Genomic DNA, 20,136 nt, shown 5'->3' with positions numbered 1-20,136 from the left:
AGTCCCACCCAGGCGGGAATCCCCTGTGTTCCCCTGATACTGCATGGGTGTCAAGGGGACAGAGGGTGTGGCCACAGGGTCCAAATCGGGGACTGAAACACCATTCTTCTCTCAGCTGCTGCAATCAAGGGCCTGCCCGTTCCCATGTCTTCAGTGGTCCTGGAGAGCCCCCGGAGGTGGCGGAGAGGGGCCAGGCGCCTCCAGTGGCATCACCATGCTGCACCTGCAGCTGGAGACCACAGCAGTGGTCAGGGGATGACACTGCCAGCCTCCTCCTGGCAAGGGAGGCCCAGGACTGGCTGATGTCCCACCTGGAGGGCATACATGAGACCCTCCAGGAGCACGTGGACAACGTGGCATGCCTCCCGAGCTCCCTCCTAGCCAGCAGTCCCCGAGGGTCCCCTAACCCTTTACTGACCCCCTACTGCTGAGGGTCCCCTAGCCCAGGAGTCCCTTCTTGCCTCCCTCCCTGTGGTGCCCCGAGTCCAGCTTACCTCCGTGAGGAGTGCTCCGACGTTGGCCTTGCACACTTTGAACTGGTGTCCCATTGAATAGTAGGAGTCTGGGGTGGCCAACTTCCATATAGTGATCGCGACCCACTTCTCAAGGGGCAGAGCGAGCCACGTGGTGGTGTCCTGGTGCCTCAGTGTGGGGGTGAGCCACTGGCAGAGCTCCTGGATGGTGTCCTGGCACATGTGGAAGTTTTGCAGCCTTGTGGCATCGTCCTATTACCCCAGGACCAGCCACTCCCACCAGTCTGAGCTGCTGGGGTGGCTCCACAGGTACTGGGGCACCAGGGGGAGGGGAGCTGGCTGGGGGAACCACTCTGTCTCCTTATGAGGATGAAGACGGATGCGGCGATTGTGCACACCAAGTGGGCCATGGTGTTTACTAGTTCCACGTCCAGAGCCAGAAGCAGGTTCTTGTCAGCGATGGTGCTGCTGCATTCAGTCTGCAGTGCTTCTGGCAGCTCGGTAGGCCTCAGATCTTGCAGGACTGGGGTGTTTGTGGGGGGCCTTTAAGGAAGCGGCTGGCTGCGGGCCCCGGAAGGGCTTGGCAGCCATGCGACCCCCCTCCACGGCGTCTCTGGCTCTGTTCTTTTGAAAGAGCACACTTAGCCATGTAGACACCCCCTTTTGAAAGAACAGAGCGGTATTTCGAAAGAGGGGCTCAAGCCTGCAGTCTGCTTTTGGTGTGTGGTTGCACGCTTTTGAGAGCCTGCATTTCGTTTACTAGCTTTTGATTTTGGCCTTTCGAAAGTGGGCTCCTGTGTAGACGCAGCTTAAATCTTGTAATGGTTAATGCTGCAGCAACTTTTTGTGTTTTTCAGCGCTAGCCCTGTGAAGTGGAAGATTATAGCAGATAGAACACACTGCTCACTCCACTCAACGTCAGACGCATGCTGGAGTGCATGTGTTGATGCTGTTTGCCCACTCAGAAAGCATCTTCCAGGTATTCTGGAAGCACTGGATTGCGCGCTTGAATTAAACTTGAAACATGAAGTTGTACCATAAGTTGAAGCACTGAAAAGGTATTTCAACTCATTGTTATGCCTTTCAATAGCTAGCTTCTGGTACAATGTTCTCTCAAATATAGTGGACAGAAACAAGGACTTACAAGCCAGAGGAATCTCTCTTGCATCAGAGGTAGCTTTCATTGCTGATATTATTGAAGAAATAAAACAGCTGAGAGATCAGTGGCCCAAAATTCTACAGAAAGCATGACTTCTTCTGGCACAACTGACAAAGAAGACAGAAATGCAAAGAAAAAAAAAAAAAAGACTTCAGGGTGAAGCATCTGAGCCTGAAGAATCACATTCTACCGTCTCTGAAAATGAGCCAGACTTTTTGTTTAAAAAGAATGTTTCCAATGCAACTTTGGACAATGCCATCTGCTGATAGAGCACAGATTCAAAGCAGTGTTTGTTTACATTCCATTCATATGCCTTGACAGAGCCTGGGGAACTGGAAGAAGCTTCTCAACTTGTACTTCATAAGTATTTTACAGGTCTTTCTGAAAATTTTCCTTGTGAAATGTTGCATTTGACAAAATTTAGAAAGAACTCCAACTAATGTTCAGTGACGTATGCATAGCCTGCATGTTTTCCACGCTGCCAGTGACTGTGGTGGAAGCTGGAAGAACTGCAAGCAAGCTAGTACACGGCAAACACTTCCAGGCATTCTACAGTGGGGCAAGAACCATTAAGCCAGGGGTGAGCACATTTTTTATGTCAGGTCCCACTTTTTGTCCCTGAAGGGCCCTCCTAAGCTGTCTAATGTAATCCAACCAGATGGAAATTTTGCTTATGTTCATATGAAACAAAAACCCTTTCAGCTCATGTAAGAAAATAAGTAAGTACAATGTAAAAACTTTATTGAACAGTATAGAAATGTGACTACACATACATAAAAACAGTTTCAACATTTTTAATGAGATGGATGATCCTGACAGTCAGCAGCCAATTAGTGCTGTGCCCCCCCGTTTATGAAATTTCATGCCCCTCCCCCCACGGGTCCCACCCCATCCTTTACATACCCCTGGGTTAAACCACATAGCCATCTTGTCTTTTGAGTGTGAACTTGCAAGATAAATTGACTTTGTGGAGTTAATTCATGATTTTGCAATTAAAAAGGGGACCAAGTTATGCTTTAAATTAAATTAGCCTGATTATAAAATGTTTTCAGTCACATTGGTCCATTAGAATAAAAAAAGTTAAGAAATTGACGGGATATAATACTTTTATAACAAGGAAAAAAGTTACAAAGTAGTCAGGAAACTTGTAAGACTTTCAGCCTATATTTTATGTTGAACATATATAGCAAAGGTGGTATTTTTTAGAAATGTAGAATATGTAACTGTAATTTCAGAATTAAAAGAAACTTTTTTAATGGCTCATGAGATCGTATGTAAGGAATTGAGGTGTTTGTGGGAGAGGGCCCTTGTTACAAGTGTTTATTGGGCCTGAAAAAATTATACCTGGGCCCTCCTTAGTGTGATAAATGATTAGCATGAGCTTATTTTGTGAACAAACTCTGGAAACCTCCTCCTGGCTGCCTCAGAATGAAAACAAAAGTGAAAATAAAGGCAGCACAATTCAAGTCTGCGGAAGCAAACGGGAGACAGTGAAGTACAGAAGTATCCATGTCTGTGCTAAAATAAAAGCCTGCTTCTGTTGCAGTGAGGCCGTGATCAGCTAGGAACATGCCAAAAGGATCGTGTAAGAGAGCTGTTCTTAAAGAAGGTGATGTGTGCTGGGGAGGATGATTCATTCTTTGCTTCAGGAAGAATCTCTGTTAGTAGAAACTGCCTGTCATAACTTTGCTGCTCCTCATTGTTTTCATTACATCTGTCAGCCATCTTTTTGACTACATGGTGTATGCACCACATAGAAGTATTCTTTTCTCAGTGTGTTAATATTTATTTTGGTCTCTTTTTTTAACTTAAGCTAATATAAACAAATCATATTTTAAATATTACTGTTCAGTTTTTCTTACAGTCTTATTTTAGGTGATTCATTATTTGCCCAGCTCTAGCATTCTCTTTTGCAGCTTTCTAACTTTTTATAAGGGGGTTCTCCTGTCAGTTTAACTCTGATACAGTGGAGAAGGGAGTGATGTGGTAAGAACAGTGACAGAGTCTCATAGATAGGCACCAAAGACCATTTTTAGCAGTTGCATGCCGTACAAGCTGTCTGGGATGCAGCTACTCAAATTACCCTACTAAATAAAGACTTGCTGTGAGTACCTTATTCCACAAATCCTCTCTCCTTCAGGTTAGGCAGAAATAGACGGGGGAGTTGAGGTAATCGTCTTGTCCCCTGCAAGTATCATAATCTCAGGCAAATGCATGTTTTTCTTTTTCTTTCTGCTGACCCTTAAGGCCTGCTGTGAGGTACAGCTTTTTAGGACAGTTGACAGTGACACAAGTATCAAAGGTGTGTAGGCAAAGTGGGGAATCATTTTTTCTTGCTGCATCATTTTGTATAAACATTAACCCCACAGCATGTTTATATTGATATTTTGATTTAGGCTGGGAAATAGGAAACTTAAACAAAAGTCTGACTTCAACCATGGTTATAGTCTCTGCAGGAATGGGGGCTTTACTGTATTTTCAAACAATTGTCTGAAGTGCTTAGGGTACATCTACAGTGTGATAAAGACTATGTTACACTTGTGGCTGGCCTGGGTTAGGGTTTGGGCTGTGGGGCTATACGATTACAGTTTAGACTTTCAGTTTTGGGCTGGAAGCCAAGCTCTGTGCTCCAGTCTGAGCTCAAATATCTAGACTGTAATTTAATAGCCCTGTAGATGAGTCAGCTGACCTGGATCAACTAAGGGTCTTTTATTGCAGTGTAGACAGAGCCATAACGTTTCAAGCACCTCTTGTCTTTTTAAACATTTAAATCATGTAAACTGTGTTATCACTGTGTGTTTTATGCAAGAAGCCTGATTATTACAACGAATGATTTAACAAGTGAGGCTCTGACCTTTCCTACAGTTAAGACATGCTTTAATTTTCTCTAGATCAGAATTCATTAATGGAAACCTACCTTGATGCCAGTGCATGATGCATTACAAGCAAACAATGTGTTCAGAAGTTGGAAGTTTTAGTCAGAAGAAGCTACAGTTTTTCCTTTTGAGAGAATAATCTTTTGATGTGTGCCCTTGCAATGACTAGTCTCTGTAGAAGATGTTCATTGGTAGTAGTGCTGCAGCTATTACACATACATTCTCTGGGAATTTATGCATTTAAACATCAAATAGGTAAAGACAATGGGACTTTCTCTACAAGTGACCAGCCATTTCCTTGGAACAAGCTGAGGCTTCCTGATATGGTAGTCCCAATCCGCTATGAACTCTATGTTCACCCTAATCTTACTACTGTACATTTTACCGGACTGGAGAGGATAGAGATCTTTGTGAGAAAGAACACTAGCTTTATCATCTTGCATAGTAAAGGCCTTGAAATCACCAGTGCAGTTCTTCTGCCCAAAGATGACTTGGGGTCCAGTCAACCAGGAAAACAGCTTCAAGTTTTGGAACATGCCACACATGAGCAAATCGCCTTGCAGGCTCCTGAAGTATTAACAGCTGGCCAACGGTACCTGGTTGTCATAGAGTTTCATTCAAGGCTGGCAGATGGTTTTGATGGATTTTACAAAAGTACTTACAAAACTCGTGATGGGGAAACAAGGTAAGGAGTTTGTTTTGAAGTTTTCTAGCAAGACCAGAAAGGTTAGTTAATATCTTTTATTGGCCCAGCTTCTGTTGGGATGTGTTTGTGAGAGGGAGAGAGATACTTTGAAGCCACGGGGAGCTCTTTGGGTCTCTAGTATCATGGGACTGAATAATGCCCAGCCTCAAGGTTTCATTTTTATCTTCTATCACTGCTAACGTTAATGGTATGTTTTCCTGGGATGGGACCTGTATGAAAATAAAATGATTAGTCTGAGCTTTCTGTGCATGAAACTTTCAATGAAAACGCTAACTAAGAAGCAGAAGATGTGCAGCTCAATGGGAGGGCCATACTGGAGGTGCAGGTCTGACTCATCTATCTATTTTTTCAGAAGTAATTGCATTGAAATCAGGGGTGTTCCACCAGTGTAAAATCAGTCTGAGGGGAACTAGCTCCCTGAACAAAGAGCAGTGTGGGGTCCTCTACAGCTAGGCTTGGGGCATGGTGTGCCTTGCTTAGCTCAGCAGTAACCCTTATGCCCAATTACAAGTGCTACTGCTCTCCTGAGTCAGAGGAAGGATGACAGCTATTATATGGTGCCTCCAAGGACCACATGCTGGGGCGTCATAGGTGGCCATCTATGAGTGATGGGGAAAGCCTTCATGGAGCACTAATTCAGTGGGAGGTGAAATGGATAAAAATTATAGCTGCAGTGTCTTGTATTACAGGTTGCACCTCCCAAATGTGGGCATTCTCTTGCCTGGCAACAGCCATGGGGGCTCCCTTGCTGAGACCCTTATTGCGCTGAACGGGTATAAACACCCTCAGGTCCATCCTTTGCATTGAAACACAATTCTCATGCATTTTAAACAACTGCTTTGATTCAGCTTACATGGGTGCCAGAATTATTGCCTTTGTCTGTGAGTAATGAGGCAGACTCATTCCGTGGCTAAGGTCCCCTTGACTGAAAGTGCTATTTTATAAATGCAAGTCACAAATCTGATCATGAGAATTCATGGCTGAATATAATCACGTAACCAATGAAAGCACAGTGACCAACCAGGTGAGTGTGTCACTCCCTGTTCTGCCAAAAGGCTCCAACCTCACTCCTTCTCTTCCCACTACATCTCCAGCACCTCCTACCCACAGCTAAACAGCTAGGAGGTGCTGCACGCCTATTATATTTTTTGTGAGTGCTCCAGGCCCAGAGCACCCATGCAGTCAGCGCCTGTGGTTGTCATAGTGACCTAACCTCATGAAGAAGTTTAGTTCTAAATTATTTAAAGTTACATCTACCAGCTGGTCAGTTCTATACAATAGTCATGATACCTGCTTTATACATTCACCACCACCACCACCTACAGACTTATTATTTTAGCTCTGGGTAGCAAATGGATTTCAGGAGGCCCAATTGATAATGCTCAGTTGGGTACTGATACTTAAGAATGGGTTAAGAAAGGAGTTTTAGATGCTGGCACCCAGAGCCCCTCAAAAAGCTGACAAAATGTGGGTCTTTTTGCTGGGTCCCCTAAGCCTGGGCCCCTGCATTTTACAAGCATTTCAACAATATAAACCATATGTTAACTAATAAAAACATAACATTACTTTTTAGAAACTCTGTTCTTATGAAACTTACCAGATCAATGTCTAAATCCACCGCAGCCCAAGATAAAAAATTAGTGTCGTTCTTGATTTCATGTTTAACATGGAAGAATTATTGTTCTGTATTGCTTCATAGGGTAATAGCTACTACAGATTTTGAGCCTACTTCAGCACGAATGGCTTTTCCGTGCTTTGATGAACCATCTTTCAAAGCCAACTTTGCCATCACAATAAGGAGAGAAAGAAAACACATTGCCTTGTCCAACATGCCGAAGGTACGATTTTGTTAAAGGATTGGTGATGTAGTCAAATAACATCTCTCAATGTTCACATTCTGATTCTTATTTTAAAAAACAAGAAGTCCTGTGGCACCTTATAGACTAACAGATATTTTAGAGTATAAGTTTTTGTGGGCAAAGACCCGCTTCATCAGAAGCATGTTATTTTTAACTAACTGAAGTTCTGCTCAGAAAATGTTTTTTCCTGATGAAAATTTAGATAAATATGAAAAAAAAACTTTTGTTGTCATTTGCAGGAAAAATATCTAACGTTGATCCAAAACTTCACAACTGAAACTGTTGCTAGTTTTCAGTTTTTCAATTTTCCGATGAGAAATAGCAAAACTTTTGAGAGAGACTTTTTGTATGAAAATGTTTTAGTTGACAATGCAACTTTTCATAGGGAAAAAAAAAGATTTTGAAAGAAAATTTTAGACAAGCCCTATATAAAAGAGAGTATATTGTAGACCAAATGAAACCTGGTGCTGTAAAGCCTTATGGATATATTCAATTATTTGTATGTGCGTAGTTCTGTTAAAGTCACTAGCACTATTTTTGTGTAAAACTAAGAATTTACATAAGTGCAACAGCCGTGTACCCATTTGGCTCTGGGGTTGTCTCCTGTCTTAATTTACCTTCTTACTTAGTCAATTAGATGTCAACAACTGGAACCGTTTAATCAACTCACCTTTTGAGGGATCTGGTTTCTCAATATAATAGCTGAACTTTATGTTGTTTAGCCCTCTCCCTTGGGGTCACTTGTACCTTCCAGCCCTTTACCAGGGCATCACCATGCTTACAGATCATCCTCCTTATAGGCTTCCCTGTTGCTCTTCACAGACTCTTACAGTGCTTTCCTCCTGAGGCTTTCCTGCAGTGGGCTCTCCCTCCTTTCAGGTCTTTTCAGCCTTCTCAAGCAAAGCCTTACATGTCCCTAATATGCAGCAGGAATTCTACCCATCACAGGAACTTGCAGTGCTACAATTTCTCACATCATTCTGGAAGTGTGCCAGCAGGCTTGCTTTTGTAGAAGCCAGTCCTTGGAACAGAGCTGACTGCCTCTGGGCCACCACTACCCTTAGGGCTTGTCTGTACTAAGCAGAAGATCAATCCAGTCAGGTTCGGTCTTCCAGAGTTTGATTTTGCACATCTGACGAAGAAGTGGCAGATTTGATCTCTCTGCGGTGAGCAGTTGACCCCTGTACTCTATACTATCATGTGGAGGAAAGGAGGTCAACATGAGGGAAATAAGTCAATTCTCATACATCAGTTCTAGCTAGAATTGCATATCTGAAATCAGCTTATTTCCCGAGTGTAGACAGCCCTAAAGAGGAAAGACCATCCTCTTTGTATGGGTAGGGTCTACTGTCTGTACTGCCAATGTAACCCACAGCCCTCCTGGGTGTTGTTCACCATCCCATGTAGTGGCACTCAGACTGCTTAAGGAGATAAAGACCAAGGCTTTTAGCTCAAGCTGTAGAGGTTCACGTACTACACTCCAGAGGTTCCAGGTTCAGTACCATTTCTTGCTGGTTACACTGGCATGCAAATAATGAATAATTTTTCCTGATATAAGTGTATTGAATCTGGGGTTGATTTTGGCCCACCATCTATTAAATAGCTTATTCACAGTATCACTATCGATTTGTGGGAATTTTTAATAGATCATGGCTTTTTTCCCAACTGCAGATTAAAACAATTGAACTTGAAGGAGGCCTGTTGGAAGATCATTTTGATGTCACTGTGAAAATGAGCACGTACCTTGTAGCCTACATAGTTTGTGATTTTAAGTCTGTACAGGCCACAACATCATCAGGAACCAAGGTGAGTTCAGGTTTCAGCATGACCAACAACTAAGGGCTTGACAGTTTTTGATTAGAGCAGTGAAGTTTACAGACAATGAGGAGAGTGATGGAAAATATGAAGTCGTATACCCAGAAAGGAGAAATAGAAAACATAGGCACGACTCAGTGGATGAAATCAAACAGCTATACTTAGCGCATTAAAGCAAGCAAACATCTAGTTTTCTGCCTAATAAAATTTTGAATAAAACTTTTGCATGGTACCAAGTGCTGGAGTTACTGCAGAGAAAGAGTGTGATTGAGATAAAGGAAAAGGAATTGATCCAAATATGAAGTAGTTTGGGAATCACTGGTGTAATCAATTTTTCGCAGGTATCCATCTATGCATCACCTGACAAATGGAGCCAAACACATTATGCCTTAGAAGTAGCAGTGAAACTACTGGAATTTTATGAGAAGTACTTTGATATTAGATTTCCGTTACCAAAACTGGGTAAGTTAAACATCAGTGACGGAATAATAGAAGACTAGGTTTTGAAGAGAGCTCAGGAGATCATGTAGAACCTCCTATTCAAAGTAGGACCAACCCCAACTAAATCATTCCAGCCAGGGCTTTATCAAGCCTGGCCTTAAAACCTTCTAAGGATGGAGATTCCACCATGTCCCTAGGCAACCCATTCTGGTGCTACAACACCCTCCTAGGGAAGCTGTTTTTCCTGACAGCCAACCTGGACCTCTCCCACTGCACCTTGAGGCCATTGCTTCTTGTTCTGTCATTTGCCACCTCTGAGAACAGCCAGTCTCCACCCTATTCCAAACTCCTTCAAGTATTTGAAGGCCACTCTCAAATATCCCCTTTCCATTCTTCTGTTCTGTAGACTAGATAAGCTTAGTTCCCTCAGCCTCTTTTCATAAGTCGTGTACCACAATCCCCACCCCCAGCCATTTTCATTACCCTACGCATGCTGGACACTCTCCAATTTGTCCACATACTTTCTGTTGTGAAGTGGACGGAGGAACAAAATGGGAAGCATTATTCCAAGTGTGGCTTCAGCAGTGCCAACTGAGTGAAGAGGAATAATCACTTTCTGCCATCTGCAGTCCAATATGCCATTAGTCTTCTTGGCAACAAGGGCAGCAGTGTTGATATATATATCCAGGTTCTCACCCACTGTAATCTGCAGGCCCTTTTCTGCAGTACTGCTGCTTAGCCAGTTGGCCCCCAGCCTGTAGCAGTGCTTGGGATTCTTCCATCCTAAGTGCAGGACTCTGCACTCATCCTTGCTGGACCTCATTTCATTTCTTTTGGACAAACCCTCTACTGCGTCTAGGTCACTCTGGACCCCATGCCTAGTCTTCAGTGTATCTACCCTCCCCCCAGTTTAGCGTCATCCATGAACTTGCTGATTACAGCCTATTTGTAAAACTCTTTCAATCATAGAATTTCTCCTTTCTTGCACAAAACTAAGCGAGCCACTCAAAGTTTTATTCTAGCTAAGAAAAGCTAACATGTTATATGAAAAATTGTGTTTTGCAATAGAGTGCTTATTGGGTTCTGCATAGTTTGTCTGAAATCAAAATGATTTTTCTTCTGAAGGCAAAAAATTCTCTCTGATCCTTATCCTAGATACGCTGGAGAGCCTTGAATTAACAGTGTAAGTTACCTATGTGATAACAATCAAAATACAAAATTCCTGCAGAACACTGAAGTAGGAATTTATCCTCTGGAAATAAGGAGCAAATGAAAGGACTTGTAGAACCTGAGATTCCACTACAGCTTAATCTTGTTTCGCTGAATGACCTGGAAGGCAAATGGACACTTATAGATAATAGAGAGAATTTTCAGCATAGTTAATAAACTATAGTGCTTTGGTCCTTGGTTCAGTTAACTAGGAGTTTCCAGTAATTGGAGTTTGTCTAATCAAATTGGTACTGTATATAAAAAAATTCCCCTGTTGTGTCACCAGTTATGGCTACTTACCTCAAGGTACTGAGCCTTGCTAAGTACTCAAGTATGTGCCCAGTCCTGCAAATGCTTGCTCTTGAAAATAGATCGGTGGTGCCCAAACTTTTCCTCTCCTGCCACTCCCTTGACCAGCAAGGGAATGAGTCTGCGCACCCTGGGCTGGGAGCAGAGGTGTGGCCATGCTGGGGCCCGTGGGCCAAGAGTGGGAGCCCAGGCCTACGGCTAAGCTGCAGTCAGGAGTCAGGGGCTGGAGACAGCATCAAAACAGTGTTGGGTGATTCTGCTGCACCAAACCTGGACATTACTTTGTGTCTCCTCAACCCTCCCCTGGAAGGTGCCCCCACAGTTTGAGGATCACTGGAATAGACGTTTCTAGAATCCTGCTGAGCTCTGTGTAAAACCTGAAGAGGATTCTTTGGGGTCATTCGCTTCTGTGACTGTTCCACAGCTGTAGTCAGGAGTAACTTCCCAGGAAGTCCTTTGTGACTCCAAAGCTTGCTATTGACGGGTTTTTTCAAAGCACATGACTCAGCACTTCCAATCCTTTGTGCTCCTTCATAATTAAAAGTATTTTAGAGTTATTAAAAAAAAAAGACTCAGACTACAGTCAAACGAGCCTTTCAATAAAGATTGGATTTTCCAAGGGGAAAGCTGTACCAAAATAAAGAACTCAGACAGAACAATATCTGTCAACACAGATATTGAAAAGTTATAGAAGAACAAGTCTCATGAGGGGTCTCCTCCTCTCCCCATCTGTGGTAGATATGGAGACAGAAGACAAACCTGTGAAGTAAGGAAAGCAAAGCGGCAAGGAGAGAGGCAGACCGAAATGATTCAGCACCAGCAGGAGTGCTCAGAACAAGGGCAGCCTTTATTTAGCATTTGAGTTGGAGTAGCATGAGCTGAAAAGCTTCTTTGTAATGGATCTTTTTACTGCCCATATCAAATATGGAGCTAGCTTGCAAATGAGATTATAAATATGAAAAGCTCATGGTCATGGTTCTGGCCTGATAAGAAGCAGATCGTTCACCGTTGGCAAATCATCTTCCTTCTGCAGATAATGCTCTTCCATTAGTATTTTGGTTTTCCTTTACTTCCTGGACGTCTCATAACATTTGGAGATTTTACTTTGTTTTTGAGCAAGTCTTTCCCTCTCATACAAGATGTACCACAGTTCATGTAAACACAAGCCAGTCTGAAAAGAAAAAGTAAACTTCTAGTATTACATTTTGCTAAATTGTTGGAGCTATGAGAGGACCTAATATGTTTTCCAGTTGGATTGCTTAGCTAGAAAGGACCACAGGAATGTGCAGATATAACCAGGATTTTATGCAGCTGATGGTAAGGTATTTGCATTTCATGCAGATATAACACCCAGCGTGTAAGAGAGCACCTGGGCTGTAGTGGCTTATCATCAGACCAGCAGTATAGTGTATTCTAGGCCTTTCATGTGGCTAGGTAAATAATTCTGTAAGTGTGCGCAATGGTGGGAGCTTCCAACAGGGGGAGAAGATGGAAGATCTCTGAGTTTCTGCAGGTGCCCAGCCCAGCAGTTCAGGGCCAAGCACAATACTCAAATGCAGGTTGTTTGCATGTTACATGTTCTTGGCTGGCTCCTGCACTGATTGCGTATGTAAATATTTGATTTATACCTCGCCTTTTCTAAGATGCTTGCCGCCCCAATAAGAGAGCACTTCGTTAATAGGGGTGAATTTATCCTCACAACATACTTGTGGAATAGAAGAGTACAGTTACTATTGCCCTTTTACAGGCAAGGAACTGAGGCAAAAAGAAATTGAGTGATTTGCTCAAAATCATTTATGGCAGAGCAGGAAAAAGAACCCCAAGTTTTTCTAAATCCCACTCAGCCCTTATTCAGAAGGCCATCTTTCCTCCCTGTGAGGTTACACAAGAAGCAAAGCCAGAGACTGGTCTCTGAGATGGTAGACCTGTATTGTATTACTCGACCATGGTGTGTGTCTGATATCCTTCTGAAATAAGGATGAAAAGTAAAGCAAAATAAGTTGTCTTTTTGTCAGACACTACTCTGGGCTTTGTTGGCAAATTTTTCTGGCCTGTAACGCTTATTTACCCAACCTACGTTTCCTTGTCCAATTACCAGGAGCTCTTGGTACTCCACTCCCAGCTATATTCACAGAAGCGGAAGCTGAAGTTCATTTGCCCCTCGTTTTCCACTCTTTCTCTCTTTTCTCCTATGGAGGTCAGAGGTGAGTCAGTGGGAGTGACTGTACTCAGACTGGGAAGGAACACATGAACATTGAACCAGTCCACAACAAAGGGCTTGAAAAGTTAATACTCAGTAATAACACAGGTTTCATTTTAAACCTTAGATCTTGTTGCTATCCCTGATTTCCAGTCAGGCGCCATGGAAAACTGGGGTCTCATCACATATAGAGAGACTTCACTGCTCTATGATCCCAAGACCTCCTCAGCATTTGACAAATTGTGGGTCACAAAGGTGATAGCCCATGAGTTAGCACATCAGGTAACTTTTTTTCTGTATTTAACTTAGAATTCTTTCTTTGCAAGCCTGAAAAACAAGCCACTTATACAGAGCTGGCAGTTAAAGCTAAGGGTGAAGTACAGGCAATTGAAAGAGCTTTAACAGAGTTCATGTTATGCATGGAGCCAAGGGAACAAATGGCTTGGAAGGGAGAAGGGTTGTGAATAATAATAGAAATCAGTGGTACAGGCTGAACCTCTGTAATCCAGAACTTTCTTGTCCAGCAACATCCATAATCCGGCATGATTTTCGTTAGCTGGATGACCGCTTATCATGGATGTGGCCAAGTTTCCTGTGGTCCCATAAAGTTTTATAGCCATCAGCCCTGGCTCTCAGTGTTCTGTGCTGTTATTTAGCTATAATTTACTTCTACATGTCTCCTACAAGCCCAGTAAGCAGTGGAAGTGTTGGTAATGCTGCTAGACATTATTGACGTCCGTGCGCTGGCAAATTCTCTTGTCTGGCACCAGTCAGGTCCCGGGGGTGCCAGATTAGAGAGTTTCAACCTGTATTTTTTTCGGCACCTTTCTGCCATAGCATTTAGAGTGCTAAATGGAAGCACTTAGAACAAATTGTGCTCTCGTGTATGCCTCTGTGAAGTGGGAGAATCTCCACTGACTTCAGAGGAGTTACTCCAGGTTGAAAGTTGCAATTGTGAGCCAAATATCACTGAAAATGAAGCATTCAATGTATGCTGAGAGCAGATGCAGCAAGCAAGTAATAGGAGCATAAGCTTCTCCCATACTCTCTAACAAGATGATAAGATGCTGCAATGCTTGTTGGAGAGTCCATTCCAAATGTTAGTTCAGTCTTTTCTTCCTTTGATTTGAAGTGTGGCAAAATAGCGTCCTTAAAATGCCTGTAAATTGAGAAATAAAAATCCAACTTTCTTAGATTTCCATCATAATTCATGAAATTCTGGTATTGTCCTTTTTTGTCCTTTGTTTGTTCAGTTTTCTTTTGATGTGCATATCAAATTTGATCTTAAGAAAGCAGACAGATGTGCCTGAACTTAAAAAAAGAAGCTCCCTCATTAAATATCGTAATTGGCAAGTTTCATTTTATCTTTTGTTTACATGAGAATATTTCTTTTAGTGGTTTGGGAATCTGGTTACTATGGAATGGTGGAGTGACATTTGGCTAAATGAAGGTTTTGCAAGATTCATGGAGTTGGTTTCGATTAGTGCTACATACTCAGAGCTGCAGATTGTAAGTAGTACAACTATCTTGATAATCCTTTCTCTCTGTTGGGTGCTATTGCAAACTGTACCTGTCACTACCAGGAAAAATAAACAAAAGTTATTGTCTGGAAAGGGACTATGAAAAAGAGCATAGGAAACTTAAAATAGCACTACCTCTTCAGAATTGATTCCTGTTCTGTAAACACATTTTTACAGTAAAATGTATTCTTGTTTTTCCTTTTAAATCGTATTTCTTCCATCTTTCTTTCCCAAGTCAATGCAATTTTGTTCATTTTTTTTAAAATTCAGTAAAAGCTTAGAGGCTATCTGATATGTTTCATTGCGGTACTTTCAACAATGTAGCTATGGTTGAGAAGACATATTTTATGGATCTTTATTTCTGGGCACTTGAATACTTTGAAAAAATTACACTTTAGGCAAAAACTTCTCATGTTTGTTCACTGCTCAAAAGTGAATTTATCTTGAAAGCCTGAACTGAATTAGCTTCTCTAGTTTTGAATTCTTTCTACATAATTTCCAGTCACCAGACTTTATTCAGTTGTGGATTGTGCGGGCACACCCTGATGGTTGGCTGTGCCAGCTAGAACAGTATTTAGCTGTGTGTTCCAAATGCATGCTATGTTTGTAGCATAGAGAATATGTTGTAAACTATATGCATGAAGTGGTTTAGCATATAACGACTGTTTGCTTCCCTTAGAATTGCATATATGCCCAATTTGCAATATTCTGTTGTGAATTATGAACACTCAAAAATTGGATTCACCTTTAAATGCAGCTGTACCATTGCTCCACTATAATAGAGGCCAGATTTGGTTCTGAACTTAGATTCTGATGGTCCTTATCTTAACTGACATATTGGGGAGTTTGCATCCATTTTTGTTAGGAATTAAAGTTTTCTAGGTTGCACAGTTTTTTTTGTTGTTTTTTGCAATTTTTTAGGTCTTTCAGATGTCTATCAAATATCAATATAGTTAGAATCTTTTTGCACTGGAATTGCCCTGGGTCATTATGCTTGGAAAGAGGTTTTTGAATAGTCATTTCTGTCTTTGTACTGTGAATTATTTCTGTCCATGGAATGTGTATCTCTTTGAATTCACATCACGTCTAGAAGGTGATAACTGTCCATACATCTCACAGGAGGATTACTTTCTGAATGTATGTTTTGGTGCAATTGCGAGGGATTCCTTAAATTCATCTCATCCGATCTCCAACCCGGCAGAAACTCCTACTCAAATAAAGGAAATGTTTGATACTGTGTCCTATGACAAGGTACTGTGTATCAGTTCATGGATCTTGTACAGCCACAGCATTAAAAATTCTGAGCAACCTGAAAGCCAGTTGTTTGGAGGGAAAATTGAATCTTGCTGTAGGACAGATTTCACCGTAGCTCTGTGCAGTTGTCTAACCTCCCATGAATAGATTAATTATTAGGGTTCCACACTGCTAACCCCTTGAGTCCAGCCATGCCTATGCTGGCTTCTCAGTGTAGGCTGCATAGGAAAGTTGTACCTGTTTAATTTAAACCAGTTATTGAACAAAATAAGAGTTTAAATAATTGATTTTAATTTGACTAGCTTCTTTCAGTTTCACTTAAACTGATCTTCAATAAATTTAAGATCACTGGAAATAAATGGCTCCCATACTAAGATAGGAGTGTCCACAGAGTAGGTAGCACTTTTAAAACTATATTAAATTCACATTAAATTGTACAAGTGCTACTGTCCCATGTAGACAAGGCCCAAGTTCTTTTTGAGACATATAGAACACAGATGAAGTCAAGAGGGTCTTACAGTCAACACAGTAGTCCTGTTCTTAGCTAATTTCAACTTCCTCTGCTTTGAAGAGCAGAACTGGTAGCTCTAGTGCAGGTCTTCTCTTGGGGACTCCAAGAGAATAACGCCAATATCCGACATAAATTATGGGCACTTATCAACTATTTGGGATTAAAGATGACTAATAACCAGGGGATACCAAATTCGATCAGCATCAAATACTTATGACAGTAGTAGTAATAAACATTCAACATTACTTGGTTTATGGTATACTTCTACGATCTTTATGTTAGCAATATTAAATTACATCATCATTACCCAAAGCAACAAAAGAAATGAATGTACGTGCTTAATCCATGTGAAATAGAGTTGGCATTTACTCTAGATGCTGAATTCTTTCACCATTTCAAATTAGGATCTGGTTCCCACCAGAAGCTGATAGAATACTAATGTGCATTTGGGTGCAACTCTCCATTTAAATTTACTGAATCACCCTTTTTAATAGCTGCTTAAATGAGTTAATTGCCCCAACATGTGCCTTCATGCACACTTTTTAGTATTAACGTTAATTAATTGGAGTTTATGGAGAGTTTTGAGGTCTTTCAACTGGAAAAACAATGAAGTGCTAAGTTATTTTAGTTACATCATTGTAGGACAATCTTAACAACAAGATTAATCAGAGTCAATATGACTGAGTATGTATACAGGAGGAAGAATTTTAGTGTCCATTATTGTAATATAACTGTTCTTTTGGCTAAAAGCTGGAGTCAAATGCATCTGCAACTAACAAGAATTCATTTGCTGTACTGAAAACTTGTCATTAATGACCTCTAGCTCTTTTCAGTTTTCCTTCTGTAGAATCCACTGTCAGACCACAAAATCACAGAACTTGGTTATTATCCAGAGGGACAATCCACATTCTCTGAGATGTGGCGGAATAACCTTTCACATTTATATGACATCACTAGTGTAAGACTATTACAAATACATCTCAAAACCTCTCTGCTAGGCTAAAGAATACCAGTGATATGAGCTGGCCCCAGTCCAGTAGGTCTCCTTGGTAGCTGTGGCAGTTGAGAGTGCTTCAAGAAGCTAGCCAGTGTGTCTTTGGGCATCAAGTCTTGAATGCTCATTTTCACTTGGATAATGTAAACATTCAGTACGTATTGCTGAAGCAATTGTTTCATTCATACAACATTAGCAATATACTTTAAGCTCTCATTTTAACCATCACTGGCTAAACCATCTCCTAAAAATAGGAGTGGAATGTAAAATCATTTGTTTGAATAATTGTTATGTTCACTTTTAGGGAGCTTGTGTTTTGAAGATGCTCAGGGATTTCCTAACTGAGGAGGTGTTCCAGAAAGGAATAATTCACTATTTGAAGACGTACGGCTACAGGAATGCAAAGAATGACGATTTGTGGAACAGCATGGCCAATGCAAGTTCTGTCCTTTTGTTGAAATATGCTGTATTATATCTATGTGTGCAGCAGTTGCAAATAGGGATTTTGGATTTCTATATGCAGTTGGTAGAGGAGGTATTCATGATTATACTGCATATTATTCTTTTTCAGTTGCCTGCACCAGAATGATTTGAACACTCCCACCCCCAACACATTCAAAATAAATGTCCCAATAAAATGAATTCTGCGCAGTCTCAGGAAATCCTCTACCTCAAGTTCACTGCAAGAAGGGGACCTATAGCCACATCTTTCTTGGTATCTTTCACTACCCTTAGCCTAATTCAGCAAAGCTCATGCCTAGCTTTCAGCTCTCAAGAAGTCTCACTTGCCCATGCTTTAAGTTAGGCATGTGCTTATAAATTATGTTGAACTGGGGGCAGAATTTTCTTGAGCAAAGGGTGGGGGAACGGTAAAACAGCAGCACAGGCACAGGTGGAAATGGGAAAGTGATTTGTCCCAGTTATCACAGGCTCACAGGAATAGCCCATGCTGGGCAATATGCAAAGCATTACAGAATGGATCAAATTTTCACCAGTCTTAAACAAATGCATCTGTTAAATTTGCTGACAAACCCTGTAATTCCACGTACCAATCACAATGGCCCAAGTCTACTGTGGTGGAGCAGAGTATCCCACATGAGCAGAGGAGGAGTTAAGGAGGGATTTTGGGCTCAGGTAGCTCACCCCACTGCATCTGCAGTCAGTGCCACACCTGGAGAAGCAATGAAAGGAGAGAGTCTGGTGCAGTATGGGGCTGGCTGGCCAGAAAGACAACTTTACTTAAGTTGTGACTGCTCTGGCTAGCAGACCTGTCTCTGCAACAGAATGGGGGAGGAAGAGCAAAAGCCCAAAGAGTGAGCCGTGCTCAGAGCAGAGATTATTTGGAAACCAAACCTGAAGAAAAGGGCAGAATGCCTCTCCCAACAACTGGAACACTGTGGGATGGTATAGTAGCTGTGTTAGCTTTTGTGTTGTAGAATATTTTGGTGGGAGGCTGCCTCTGTGGACTTCAGAGGTAAAGACTTCCGCTTCCCTGCCAGAAGGCTTACAGGTGCCTCAGGAAACCCAGAATATCCACAAGGGCTCCTCATTGCAGTCACACCATTACACCTTCTTCTTAAACAATTTTCATGCATATAGGAGGGCTGTATGAAAATTAGTGCACCTGAAAAACATGCACTGTATTTATTGGAGAGCTGTTGAAAATGTGTCCCTATCATATAAGTATATTTTTCTGACATCTGGGGCCTAATTCATTGCATCACGTTAGTTTTTCTGTAGTGTGTGACCCAATGGTATACTACGTTGTCGATGGTAATTTTAAATGGATTTATTCTGGTGTAAAACTGCAGAAAGTTTTATTTTCTTACCCCCTTTTTCTCAGAGTTGCATTCATAAGCATTGCTACTTCAGCTTATATTTTGCGTGCTCTCTTATTTCCAGTTCTAGTTTATCACTGAACAGAATAAATTGAAAAAATTAGCCTCCATATTCATCTAATATTGATTAGCTGCCATATACGATGGGAAGGAGCATACTGTGAACCAAAGTCTGCACAGTATACGTTTATGCGTATATGTATGGAGATTCCTGATGTCTGCTCTGGGTCCATTTATTCTATGGTGAAGGTTTTGCCCAGTCTGTCCAATGTACAGAGTGGAGGGCATTGTTGGCACATAATGGCATATATACTGTTGCTGGAAGTGCAGGAGAATGTGCCTTTAATCTTGTAACTAACATGGTTAGTAGGTCCAGTGATGGTATTCTCAGAATAAATATGTGGACAAAGTTAGCAGCGGGGTTTGTTGCAAGGAAAAGTTCCAGGATTCATATTACTGTGGTGTAGCCTGTGATTGCTGGTGAGAATCTTTCTTAGGTTAGGAGGTTGTCTATAGGACAGGACAGGCCTGTCACCTTGAGCCTCCTGGAGTGTAGCATCATGATCCAGAATAGGCTGTAGGTTTTTAACCATGCGTTGCAGGAGTTTGAGTTGCAGGCGCTAGGTGATGACAAGTGTTGTTCTGTTATTGATCTTCTGGGACCAGTCTTGAAGTAGCTGGTTTCTGGGTATTCATCTGGCCCTGTCAATTTGTTTTTCTACTTCTCCCAGTGGGTAGTTTAAGTGTTATGAGTGCTTGGTAGAGGTCTTGTAGTTTTCGGTATGCGATTGTATGTAAGGGCATGTCTATAAACGATGGATCGTGTGGTGTGTGGATGGAAGCTGGAGGCATGTAGGTAAGTGTAGCAGTCAGTGGGTTTCCCCAACTTTGTTCTCACTTACACACTTATTTCCAGGCCAGGATCTGTGTTCTGTGCTGTTATTTAGCTGTAATTTACCCGAAATGTTTTTG

General features: G+C 41.7%; 1 protein-coding gene across 3 annotated transcripts in view; it reads left to right on the top strand.

Annotated features, from left to right (window-relative positions):
- Positions 1-3,122: 3,122 nt before the first annotated feature.
- Positions 3,123-20,136, top strand: part of LOC142013636 (endoplasmic reticulum aminopeptidase 2-like) — a 38,950-nt gene continuing 21,936 nt past the window's right edge. The window contains exons 1-9 of one of the 3 annotated variants that reach the window (XM_074995296.1): positions 3,123-3,217; positions 4,524-5,193; positions 6,914-7,052; positions 8,745-8,879; positions 9,230-9,350; positions 13,175-13,329; positions 14,443-14,556; positions 15,687-15,818; positions 17,631-17,762. In XM_074995296.1, coding sequence (XP_074851397.1) covers positions 4,655-5,193; positions 6,914-7,052; positions 8,745-8,879; positions 9,230-9,350; positions 13,175-13,329; positions 14,443-14,556; positions 15,687-15,818; positions 17,631-17,762 — 1,467 coding nt within the window. In that variant the 5' untranslated portion in view covers positions 3,123-3,217; positions 4,524-4,654. Of the gene's footprint in view, positions 3,242-4,347; positions 5,194-6,913; positions 7,053-8,744; positions 8,880-9,229; positions 9,351-13,174; positions 13,330-14,442; positions 14,557-15,686; positions 15,819-17,630; positions 17,763-20,136 lie in introns of those variants that run through there. The other 2 variants (XM_074995297.1, XM_074995298.1) reach the window with 2 other exon arrangements.

Source organism: Carettochelys insculpta, chromosome 5 (assembly GCF_033958435.1).
Source record: "Carettochelys insculpta isolate YL-2023 chromosome 5, ASM3395843v1, whole genome shotgun sequence".
In the NCBI taxonomy this organism is placed as follows: Eukaryota; Metazoa; Chordata; order Testudines; family Carettochelyidae; genus Carettochelys; species Carettochelys insculpta.
This window is presented reverse-complemented; position numbering and strand designations above follow the sequence as displayed.